The sequence below is a fragment of the Cryptococcus neoformans genome, chromosome 5, assembly GCF_000149385.1.
Source record: "Cryptococcus neoformans var. neoformans B-3501A chromosome 5, whole genome shotgun sequence".
Lineage (NCBI taxonomy): Eukaryota > Fungi > Basidiomycota > Tremellomycetes > Tremellales > Cryptococcaceae > Cryptococcus > Cryptococcus deneoformans.
Genome location: NC_009181.1, coordinates 1,347,925 through 1,360,012, shown reverse-complemented (window position 1 = coordinate 1,360,012; position 12,088 = coordinate 1,347,925). Strand labels below are relative to the sequence as shown.

At 49.5% G+C, this 12,088-nt stretch overlaps 2 protein-coding genes across 2 annotated transcripts; both read left to right on the top strand.

Annotated features, from left to right (window-relative positions):
- Positions 1–309: 309 nt before the first annotated feature.
- Positions 310–2,613, top strand: CNBE5040 (hypothetical protein; the record flags this gene model as incomplete). Its single annotated transcript, XM_770138.1, has 6 exons — positions 310–492; positions 546–672; positions 728–817; positions 876–1,682; positions 1,735–2,294; positions 2,350–2,613. The coding sequence occupies 6 exons, from the start codon at positions 310–312 to the stop codon at positions 2,611–2,613; spliced, it is 2,031 nt and encodes a 676-aa protein (XP_775231.1).
- A 3,954-nt stretch (positions 2,614–6,567) lies between these two features.
- CNBE5030 (hypothetical protein) lies at positions 6,568–11,972 on the top strand (the record flags this gene model as incomplete). Its single annotated transcript, XM_770137.1, has 9 exons — positions 6,568–6,837; positions 6,897–7,317; positions 7,375–9,947; positions 10,006–10,484; positions 10,562–10,691; positions 10,758–10,983; positions 11,047–11,203; positions 11,290–11,405; positions 11,467–11,972. The coding sequence occupies 9 exons, from the start codon at positions 6,568–6,570 to the stop codon at positions 11,970–11,972; spliced, it is 4,878 nt and encodes a 1,625-aa protein (XP_775230.1).
- Between the last annotated feature and the right edge of the window lie 116 nt (positions 11,973–12,088).

Here is a 12,088-nt window from a genome sequence, read left to right as displayed (position 1 = left end):
TGGAATGCCGGGCCAAGAGTAGCGCAGAGGATCCAAGCTGACGGATTATTGCTCTTGTTTCCATCTCTTCCATCACCGTCGACGTCCCGATCTACAATCTTCCCTCTTCCTCTTCCGCCTTGGCCTCCTTTGACTTTTGCCCTCGTTATCCGCGCCTTGCCCCCTCAAAGTCGTTATACAGGCCCCCATCCTTTCATTCCGCCTGCATAACTCACCCGCCGCCACCTTGATATTATCGTTTTTTATCAAGACCAGCATCGTTTCTCGACTCTTGTATTATAATCGCGACAGCAGAACTATTAGTCTGCCATGGCTTCACTAAACATGGTAACCCTTCTTACACTCCTCCCATTCTTATCACTCGTTGTCGCCTCTCCCTCACCACAAGATGGAGCGACACCCGGATATACTGCCAACAAGCGAGGTTCATCAAACGCTCCGACACCGCTGAGTTTTGAAAGCGTTGGCGACACTGGTGTCAGTGCACAGCAAGTGAGTCTGTTATCAAACCTGATGCCAGAGAAGATGCTCATGACAGCTGTCAGATGTTCTTGGGTAATGACAAGAAGGTCTATGTCATTGACAAGGCAGAAAACAACCCTATCACCATTAACGGCGCGTACGGCACCCATCCCGCATGGGCCACCGAGTATGACATTGAGACGAACGAATGTGAGTAGCGAACCGTTCATGCATGTGTATATGTTGCTAACAGCTTGCACCTCAGACCGAACTCTCGATGTGTACTCAAATACTTTCTGTGCTGGTGGTAATGTTCTTGGTAATGGTACTTGGGTCATCTTCGGTGGTAACCAACGTAAGTGTGCTGTGTTCTCACCGTTCCGTAAAATAGCTGACGCTTTTTTTTGGCACAGCCGTCACAACAGGTGGTGTCGCCTCTACCGATGCTGCTGCTTACAGCGATACCGATGGAGGAAGCGCCATCCGAATGATCAACCCTTGTACCGACGAAACATGCGAGTACATCCAAGGCGAAACCTCTTATGACAAGAGCCAGGGCACGGGCGGCTGGCTTCAAATGACTGGAAAGCGTTGGTACCCTACGGTCGAGACTCTCGAGGACGGAAGTTTGATCGTCATCGGTGGTGACAAGAATGGTGGTTATGTCAACACTGCCGCTCAAGATAACCCCACCTACGAATTTTTCCCTCCTCGTGACGGGGACCCCGTCAACCTGCAGTTCCTTACTGACACTCTTCCTGTCAATCTCTACCCCCTTGTTTGGTTGTTGCCTTCAGGTAAACTGTTCATGCAGGCGTATCGCAAGACCATCCTCTACGATTACACTACCAAGGTAACTACCGACTTGCCCGACATGCCTTATGCCACTCGAGTATATCCTGCTTCCGCCGCCACTGTCATGCTCCCTCTTACACCTGCCAACAACTACACCGTTACTCTTCTCTTCTGTGGTGGCTCGAACACTACTCAATGGGGTGATGATGGTAGCGCCGGTTACAACGTCACTGCTGTCCCCGCTGACGGTACATGTGTCAGGATCAGCCCCGACACCAACAACCCTCAGTACGAAGATGATGATTATATGTTTGAGGGTAGGAGTATGGGACAGTTTGTCATCTTGCCTGATGGAACCTTCTGGATGGGTAATGGTGTTGCTATGGGAACTGCTGGTTATGGCAACGAGCAGTACAGTGTTGGCCGTAAGTCATCCGTTCTCTTCCTCATTACTCGAGCTAATTCTCTTCGTCATAGAATCTTACGGTCAGGACCCTCTCTACATGCCCGCCCTGTACAATTACTCTGCTCCCAAAGGCTCGCGATGGAACCGAACTGGTCTTTCTGCCTCTGCCAACGAACGAATGTATCACTCCACCGCCATCCTCCTTCCCGACTCCTCCGTCCTCATCGCCGGTTCCAACCCCAACGCCGACTTCACCAACGATCAGTGGCGAAGTCGTACTGATTCTGAGAAGTGGTACCCTTGGTATTACAACGAAAAGCGTCCTACTTATAGCGGTATGCCTACCAACTTGTATTATGGTGGCGACTCTTTCAACCTTACCATGTCTGGCACCGACGAGGATACAGCGAAGAACACCAAAGTTGTCCTCATCCGAGGCGGTTTCAACACTCACGCTATGGGCTTTGGTCAGAAGATGCTCGAGTTGGAAAGCTCGTATACTATTGATATGAACACTGGCAACACGACTATTCACGTCTCTCAGTTGCCCGGTAACCCAGGCCCCACTCTCTTCCAACCTGGACCTGCCATGTTCTTCGTTGTTGTTAAGGGTGTTCCTTCTATCGGCGAGGTGGGTTTCCCCTCTTTCTTCTTTGTTTGAGGAAAGCGTTAACTTTGTGAAATAGTTCATCATGGTCGGCAACGGTCAACTCGGTGACCAGAACACGACGAACAACGCCGTCCTCCCAGCTAGCACCATCGTCACCATCGCCACCACTTCTGCCTCTGCGTCTGCGACCGACTCGAGCTCTACAGCGACCTCTGTCGATTCTGCTTCCTCCTCCTCTTCGTCATCAAGCGAATCTGGTGCAGCACCTGCGCTGTTGAGTGGGATGGGAATGGGAAGTGTGATTGTAGTCGTGCTTTCAGCACTGGCTGTTCTCGCGTAAACATAAACAGCGTGGAGCTGTAGCTTCCAGCTGTTCTCATCTGTCTCTCATCCAGTTCAATCTCTTTTCAGTTTCAAGAAAAAATCTTTGTATCGCCCAACAATCACAGTTGAACCATCGATCGCATTGCACCACCATCATCATTCCCCAGTTGTCAGGTATTAAGCCATGAAAATCACTCCACCGCCTGGCACTTATATGAAGAAGGAAGAACGAAGAAGTAGAAGTTAAACACACGCCGACCTTCATATTATCGCCCACTCATTAATTACACCAGCATGGCATGGCTACATCCCTTCAACCCTCTATGCGGCTTTTCTCGCATAAAGCGTTTCGAGCTGCATTTAGGGAATCTCTGTCGCGCTCTTTGGAAATGGACATTTCAACATGACGAAGAATATCGTGACCATCTTGTTATATATGTGTCGCTTTCGTCTATCTAGCTCTACTTTACCGCTCTTTATACGGACTCTTTTTTAATTACACTGTTTTCCACATCTCTCCAACGCCTCTTTCCCCCAGCACAATTTATTCTCGCTGGGGTTGAATGACGTTTTGATGGACTTTTTTATATAGCAGCGTAACATATTATCGCTTGCTTTGTCTTTTGTCTTTTTACGTTATTTTTCTTTGCCACACGACGTTTGTTCTTATGTGAGATCGTATTGCTGTGGGAGAAAGGCATCAGAGGCGGATAAGATGAATAATGTAGTAGGTAAATAAGTAGAAAGAGATGGGTTTCTTCTTCTTATCCCATTTCTCTCATGTCGATAGCGAGGATATGGACAGTTATTTGAACCAGAAAGAAACATCATGTAGTAGCTTGCTCTGCGGTTATTGTCCTGTGCCCTTCCCTAACGCCTCCTCGCGAAGTCCTCCTTCTCTTCCTCTCGTCTTCTTCCTCTCCTCGGTTCTCTGAAACTACTTCCCCAACTGCTTATTGTTCTCTTCATCCCCATCTTCCTTATTGTTCTCCTCGTTCCCTTACAGGCATTGAGGCGGGGGGCATGGCTGCACACCTTCAAGCCACACTCCTATCTTCTTTGCCCTTTCCTTCCTGTCGATGTCACCATCCGCATCCCCTCTGGCCTTCAAGTCGTCCAGACAGAAACCGGAACCAACATCCCTTCCACCGGCCGGCCCTCTACCCTCGGTATTCTTGTTCCCACGGTCTTGGTGATCCGCAGGTCTACCGTGGCCTCCATCCCTTCCATCTCTCCCGTCACCATCATCTTCCTTACCAGTCCCGCCTCCCCCCTCACCACCCTCACTCTCTTCCCCACCTTCCTCTTGTTCATCTTCCCTGTCTCGCTTGGACGGACGACTTCCCTTTCCTGGCTGACCTCTTAGAGGAACGCTTGCTGGTATAGTGCAACTTCTTTAACATGATATCGGACGCCGATTTGGGTCGGCTGTCGCAGGAGACATAACGAGTCATGCCAAGAGGAGGAGGGTTCTTGGTGTCAGCGCTATTATCGGCGCGAAACCGGGACGGCAGCGCCGAGGCGAGGAGGAACAGGACGGTTGCATCGAGCCGGTCCCTCGCGGATATGTCCAGTTCCCAAGCTACATGATCTTTGATCAGACTGTTGGGAAGCCTTGCCCAGAACGGACTGAAGTGGGATGAAGAAGGATTACTGTCATAATCGTGCTGACAAGAAGAAGAGAAGGTTTTGTGGAAGCGATCCTGTTTGATGTAAAGGTGGAGGTCAAGAGGTCGAGTGGCGACAGCCACGTCACATAGGCCATCAGCAAATACCACATGTTTTGATAGATGCCTTCTCGTACAAGGTATTCCAGGGAATCCCTGCCATTCCTCATCTCCTCTAGGGTAAGCCATTTCAACTCTGCAACACCGTTGAGGATTGGGACAGGGGTGTTGTCGGTGATGAGAGTTACGTCCGGTGTAGTAGATCCCAGTTTCGTGGAGGTGGGCACAGAAGAAACAGACGGCTGACGCAGACTGGAGTGTGAACAAAGGGATCCATGCTTGGTGGATTTACGGGATAAGACGGGATAAGATGAAAACTCACTGTGGATAACGCGAATTTAATTGAGGCAGCATCCCTATAAGCAGCAACAGCTTTGAGCCCATACCACTTCCTTGTTCCCCTTCATACTCTTTTTGAACATATTTACGTGAGTAAAATACGTATTCGAAGAGAATCCCGGGCGTAAAAGGGCAAACATCCCAGGGTAATGAATGCATGAGTTGCTCTGAGTAATCCGCCCCGTTGATGATGCGATTGTCCTTGTACTCTTGTACAAATATTTCGCCTATGCGCCACTTTTACGTGTATCTACGAGCTTAGGGGTTATCATTTGGTCTGGTACCTCGTGAGACTCGTTTAGGTCAAAGGGAATAAGAGAAAGAGCGAATGGTTGATGCCTGTTGGAAGGATGGCCGCCATAGGCAATCGGGTCGATTTGCTGAGGAGATAGCGGAGATGCTTCGGCCCGCTGAAGGTTGAGCCAAGCACGTTGATCTGCTAGGCGACGGCTTCGGCGTGTTAGCATGGAGATTGACGGGAGAGAACATAGTATGGTCGATGAGGTAAAAGATATCAATTCGACATCATAAAGGCAAGGTGTGGGCAGTTTGCTGATGCGGAAAGACCTCGCACCAGTCTGAGTGTTCCCGTCGCTGAACATTTTGGTTCCGTCTATGGTGGCGAACCTCAACGCGGATTTCCGAAAAGCAAAAAGAAGTAAAAAGCACTCTTCTCTACCATGTGTAGGTAGCTTTTAACTATATATAGCTCCTGGGCTGCCTATGTAACGCAAAGGTGCCTGCAATGTGCGCCAAGATAACAATGGTTCGCAAGTAGAATAATCTGCGCGAGACTCTCTACCCCAAAATCACGAGTCCGGATATCCAAGCCCTCGATATCAAGCTTTCTTTACAGAAAATATAGCTTGTTCATTCCAACAGGATGACCTATACGATCGTCTATCCCACCAAAACGCTCACGTTCCCCATCTGACTTCTTTTGTTCGCCATCCGACTCCGGCTTCTGCTATTTTCCTCGTCCCTCCGCCCTCTACTCCCGCCTCTCCTCTTGCCCTGTTTCTCCACATCCTTATCTTCACCCCCGCCATCTCCACTCTTCCCCCACTTCCTAAATCCTCTCCTTTTACATATTCCAAAGAAGGGGATACAGGTATAGCTTCCCCGTCCAGCTGCTACGCTGTCTTTCAAGCTTGTACAACCTACGGTAATGGTCATGTTAATAATCACGATGTTGCCAACTGGTTCGCAGAGTTTACAGCTCCAAAAGCGTTTTCCCTGATCGACAGGGCTGATTCAGAAAGGTAATGGATGGTATAGCGAGTGAACGATGACCCATCGATGGGTACAAGGGGATAGAGATGTGGTTTTGAGCGAGAAGCTCACGCCCGTGGTACATAGTTCAGGTTGATATGAATCGAGGAAGATTGACGTCGTTGGAATCGGTACAGTTGGCGTTGCCTTGATGGTGGTGGTAGATTATGCAGAATGACGTCGAATTGAGCTCAGAAATCCCTTAGAAAGGGTGATAGAGAAGATGTCCTCAGATTGATGTCGACTTCAGAATGATTGCAACAGGTTGATGTACTATATTCTGATTATTTTGGTCTTGACATCAGACTGATATGTCCCCGATCTCAGCAGCGGAATCGTCAAATGCGCCATATTCAGTCCTACATCAGGGTTAGCAGCTGTGATAGTTGTCAATGGACGAGCGAGGTTTCAGTTTCTGCACTCAGCTGTAAAAATACCGACGTACGAGAGGATGTGGAACGAAAGCGACGGAGACGGAGTCAAATCACCTCCACTTGTCCCGCCAAAACCGACGATGTGCAACTAAACACAGGACACGAGCTTGGGCAAAAGTGTACAGTACATCATAACATCTTGCACGTACATTTAGGCGGTCCAGCTCCACGGCACCCGCGAAAAGAATAGGAGGCGAAATGTCTGCAGAGCCTGCTCTCGCCTCTGCGTCAAAACTAGCAGCTCGAGCAGCCCGATTCTCCAACACCCTCCCAGGCAACCGTTACAAAGAGCTTGAAGAAGCACGAGCCAAGGAGGTACAACAGTACCATGCACAGCAGAGATTAGTGAGGGATGGGAAGGTGGAACTTGAAGACGCGGTGGAGATGAAAGGGACTTGTGAGAAGATGTGTAGTGATTATGAGAGAGAGTTTAGGGAGTGGACGAGAGAGGTGCATCCATTCGAGGCTGTAAGTCTAATCTTCGAATTTAAGAGATAATAGCTAATGACTGCTTAATGTGGTTCCAGACTCCAGATAAGAGGATGGATCCCGCAAAAGCTGTTGCAGCCTACTCTCGTTCGGATGCGGGTGCAGGCCATGGTACCGCTGCCATCCTCCCTTCCGACCTTCGTACACCTCAGACCCTCATTCGTACACTCGACTATCTGTTCACATCCATCATGACTCTTTTACCTTCCTCTTCTTCCGACTTACCACCGAATAGTGAACTGGCGCAACGCAAGGCACTTGGATATAGCGCAGGTTTTATTCGAGATCGTACCAGAGCCATTCGGAAAGAGTTTGCGATGCAGAGCAGCTGGGGACATGAAGAAGCTATTGAGAGCTTTGAGAGGATAGCAAGGTGGCATATTCTCTGTTTGCGTGAACTTCAGGAAGAGGAGGGAACGAACAACGATATGCACATCGATTCTGCCGAACTCGGAAGATGTACGTATCAATCCCATCCCTTGTAGCTCGGGGAGCCCGCTGATCATCTCAAAAAAGGTTTTACAAGCTTAAGACAACACTATAACGACCGTCGTGAAGAATCAGGTCTCGACATGCCCTGCTCCCACGAACCGGAATTCAGAGCATATATGCTAGTTTACGACCTCACCTCGAAATCCATCTCAATTCCTACCTCCGAATTACCCTCCTCTATCCTGTCTCACCCTCTTGTCAAAATTGCATGGGAGATAAGACGAAGTGCACAGAGGAATTTTGACAGTCAAAAAGAAGGATCAAAGCATAATGCCGAGTTGGGAATGAACAACATCCGGCGCTTTATCAAACTCCTTTCTTCTCCCAAGGTCCCCTACCTACTTGCATGCCTCGTGGAGATCCGTCTAAGGGAAATGAGAAGGTCAGCATTACGTGCGATGACCAGGGCGTATCCGAGATTGAAAACGGAGCCAATAAGGGTGAATGAAAAAGGAGAAATCGTGGAAAGGAGAATGGTGTTAATCGAAACCCTCAACAAGATATTAGGGTGTTTGACTCCAGATTCGACTCCTTCAGCATGGGATGACGTGCCACTCCAATCCTCTGCCGAGTTCAACGCAGACAGTGAGAGTGAAGCGATCTGCAGGCGATTTAATATCCCACTCTTTCCTCCTGACAATGAAAGCGGAGAAAAGAGGGGCGCCCTGATCAATCTGGGGACACCATTCGACGATAACAAGGACGCACCGTACACTAGACGATGGGCTTTGGTCAGTGCGAAACGGGGTGGGAAAGCGTTTGTAGAAGTTGTCAACAGTGGTAGTCCCCTTACAAGCGAGGACACACTGTCCATCGCTGCACCGTTCAAGACAACAGCGCAAGCACCAGCGTCCGTATTGGCGTTTGGAGGCCCTGGGGCATTGTCGGCGTTTGATTTCAAGAAACCCCCATCGTCGACTACGACCCCATCCTCTGCCAGACCTATTGAAGGGCAAACGAGCATGTCGGCTTTCAGTTTTGGCTCGGGAGCTGGGACCGGCTCTGTCTTTGGCTCGATATCGACCCCAGCGACTACGCCTAATAAACCATCTTCAGCGGCATTCAACTTTGGCTTTTCCAAACCATCTTTCGCTTCCGCTTCCGGCTCCGCTTCTATTGCCCCATCTGCTCCTGCCGGTGCTCCTGGTGTAACTCCGGCTCCAGCCGGGACATCACTGCCTTCGAGTATGAAGGCTACATCTACGTCGGGAACTCCACCCTTATTTTCATTGCCACCCTCTCAACCCATGAAAGAGAAGGAGAAGGAGAAAGAGGTGGATGCAAATGCAAAGGGCATCCCTGATTTCTTCTCTTCTGCAGCTGCTCCTACTGCAGCTCCAGCTCCAGCTTCGGTGCCCACAGCCGGACTCTCTACTTCAACCCCTGCCCCTCTTTTTGTGCCGCCAGCAGCAACGGGAGACAGCAAAGCGGGCATTGATGTAACAAATGCAAAGCCCAAAGAAAGAGGACAGAAAGACAAACCGAGTTTCTCTTTCGTCTTTGGCTCTACACCTACATCTACTTCCTCAGAACCCGCGTCGGCGCCTATACCGCTTACATCTCCGTTAGCGATTGATGAGAAGAGTAGGAAGCGTGCGGCAGGTCAGGAAGGTAAAAAGGAAGGAGGCGGGGGGAAGCCAGAGCTTTTCACCTTTTCGGTGGATCATGCTGCGAGCTCTGGGAGTGGGATCAGAGAAGGTGTCGAGGATAAGCCGTTGTTCTCGTTTACAGCTACTCCAGGTCCGTCGGCATTGGGTGCATCTACATCTGCTGCAACCTCCGCAACTGCCGCGCCACCGCTCGGTGTCCACCTCAATACCGGTGCTTCCACTGTATCCCCGCTCACACCTGTATCTGCGTCTGTAGCAGGTCCTGCTTCGACCACTACTCCCCATACTCCTCACACAGTCGCACGATCACGCCCGCATAGGGATCCTTCCCTCCTCCTCTCGACATCCACACCGACCTCTCAATTAAACCTTCTTTCCCCTTCTCTCTCGAAATCATCCCCCAGAATTAGTCTTGACGTTTATCACGCTGAAAGACTGAAGCGTAGGCAGGCTATCCCATCTGTATGTGAAGAGCTAGTGGTACAAGTTATGGAGGGGATATTGAGAGACTGTTTGACCCCTGATCTGGAAGTCTTTGTAAGACAGCAATTGGCTGAGCGGACGTATGCTGCGAGGAAAGCTTATCGATCAGAGACGATCAGGTTTTGGTCAGAGGTTTTGTTCCGAGATCATTTTTTGCTTGGTTCTACCCCCGGCAATGGCGGTGGGAATAGGGATGGGCTTGTAAGAGAGATTGCAAAGGAGGCGATGTTAGATGAAATCAGACGACGATGGAGGGCGAGGGAAGCAGGAAAATGGTGGAAGCTCTGGGCAAAGGAGAAGAGAGAAAGAAGGGAGGGAGGGGAGAGAAAGAGAAGGGAATGGCTGGGAGGGTTGAAGGAAATGGGATTGGGTGCTTCCATGGGTTCTTCGACAACTGTCTTGGGTGCGAAAGCGAATGGAGTGGGAGATGTGAGCATGGATGTGGAGGTGGACTCTATGGATGCTGGGCTGGATAGTTTACGATTGGATATTGAGATCATTCAGGTAAGTCATATATTAGATGACTGGTAGGCAGAGCTGACGCATGCGCTCCTTACCGTAGGCGGAGAGGGATAAAGACAATTTCTTTGCTCCATCGACGTTTTTAACTTCTATCGCTCGATACGTTGCCCCTCAACTCTCCGCTGCTTTCACTTCCGCAACCATCTCCTTGTCTGATTCTGCATCCAGCTCTGGGCCGGAGTCAACGGCTCTCTCTCCGCATCAAGGACACCCGGCCTTCATCACTCTCCTCTCCACGCCTTCCCGTGGCTCATCTGCCGACAAAGCGGTAGAGGGATGGCTAGTGAGCAAGTTTGCACCTCCTAACTCTTCCTCTCAGCTAGATCAAGTTCATGATGGGGATGGTGAGACGACGCCAGACGGGGAGAAGGAGCGGGGGTATATGTGCGGTGGAGTGGAGTTTGATCTGAGGGTTGTTAATAATGGGATGGTGCCTAAGCATTCCAAAGACGATGGGTGGATAGGTTTACTTGTCTTTGAGGCACCCTTGAAAACGACTGACGCGAAGAAAGCCTCTGAGTGAGTCAACATTGTTTTGATACCTTTTTTTATGTTGTTGAGCATCAATGGCTGACTGTACAATGTACCTCTCCCAGAAATGTGGCCAACGCCCAAGATCGCATGGGGTTACTTGTGAAGACGCTTCAGGATGACGGAAATAGATTTGCGCCGGGCTTGATTGTTCTCAGCTGGGAGGATGAAAGCATGGATAATCTGGCCGAACGTGTATGTCTTAACTGCTATTTCGAGTCACACTACTGACATGACCTCTTTGTCATATCAAAAAAATAGTTACACATTCAATCCGAAATCGCCTCCTTTTCTAATAAATCCTTCGTTTCGCTGGGCGTTGCCGATGATCTCGACCAACAATTCGCCAAGGCATTGGAAGGATTGGGGGAGGTGGAGGTGAAAGAGCAAGGGATCGTGAGGCTGCAAGATGTGGCCGAGAGAGTTCTCTTTCATTGGAAACAGTTTGTCGACGTCATTGGACTATTGTTATCTCAGCGACGCACCGGTGAATATACAATTCATTTTACCCGGGGGAAATTGCCAAGCTCATTAGACAATCATATGATAGATGCTTACCTGGGATGGACATGCCTCAAGTCAGGCATTGAGCTCATCAATTCCGTCCCTCGACTTGCAAGGGAATTCACGGGTGCAAGAGGTTTGGATAATGGGAATGTTCTTGACGCCATCGCCCTGCCAGAGATCACTTTCGACGCGCCGTTATCGTGGGTTTTAACTTCCTTCTTATTTTCGCGTCCCTGGCCTTCAGGGCGAGTCGGTCGATGGGTTGACTGACATTTCACGCGGGTAGCAATGACAAACTGGTTGATCAAATGGCTGAATACTTTGAGAACGAGATTTTTGTGGGGATCGATGAGCTCTCTTTGTTGATTGTAAGGTTGTCACAGGCAGCGCAGTACGGCAACGGTGAGTCTTTTCTAAATTTTGTTTTGAACAACTGCTTATGGCTTTCCTTTGATTATGCTAGCACTCCCTATCGACGCCATCTTGCAGTTTCTCTCCTTCTTTGTCCTCGGCGAGTTTCAACATCGCCACCTTTTTGCCCGCACGTTCTTTGCCACGGAGACTGAAATGGGCCGATGGCAAAAAGATCATTTGCGACAAGTCATCTCCAAGTTTGGAGAACTCGTTGAGAAAAAGATCCAACTCGTCACCTCTCTCGCCGAGCCTCCTCCCTCTTCTCGTGCTCTTGTAGAGCTTCCTCCCATTAAAGCATCCTCCCCCACAACCATTTCAAAAGTCACCGACGGCACCAGCAGCCCTATTATTACGCCTACGGGCAAGAAACGTCCTAGGGGTGAAAAGGACGAAAGGGCAATGTTGGACAGAGAGAAGAAGGGGAAAAAAGAGAGTAAAGCCGCGAAAGCGGAGAGGCTGTTGAGGTTGATGCAGAAAGTTGAGAAAACGTTGGATGAGCGGGATAATATTTATTTGGAAAGGAGAGGGAACGCAGAAGACGTTCTCTTGTTGTAATCGTACAAAACAATGACGAGTAGAGAAACCCAAGGACATTGTCCAATGCATAATCTTTTATTCCATGTCCTTTGCTTTTTTTCCTGTAATCTCACTTGTTTGGGTTCAGGTACAGG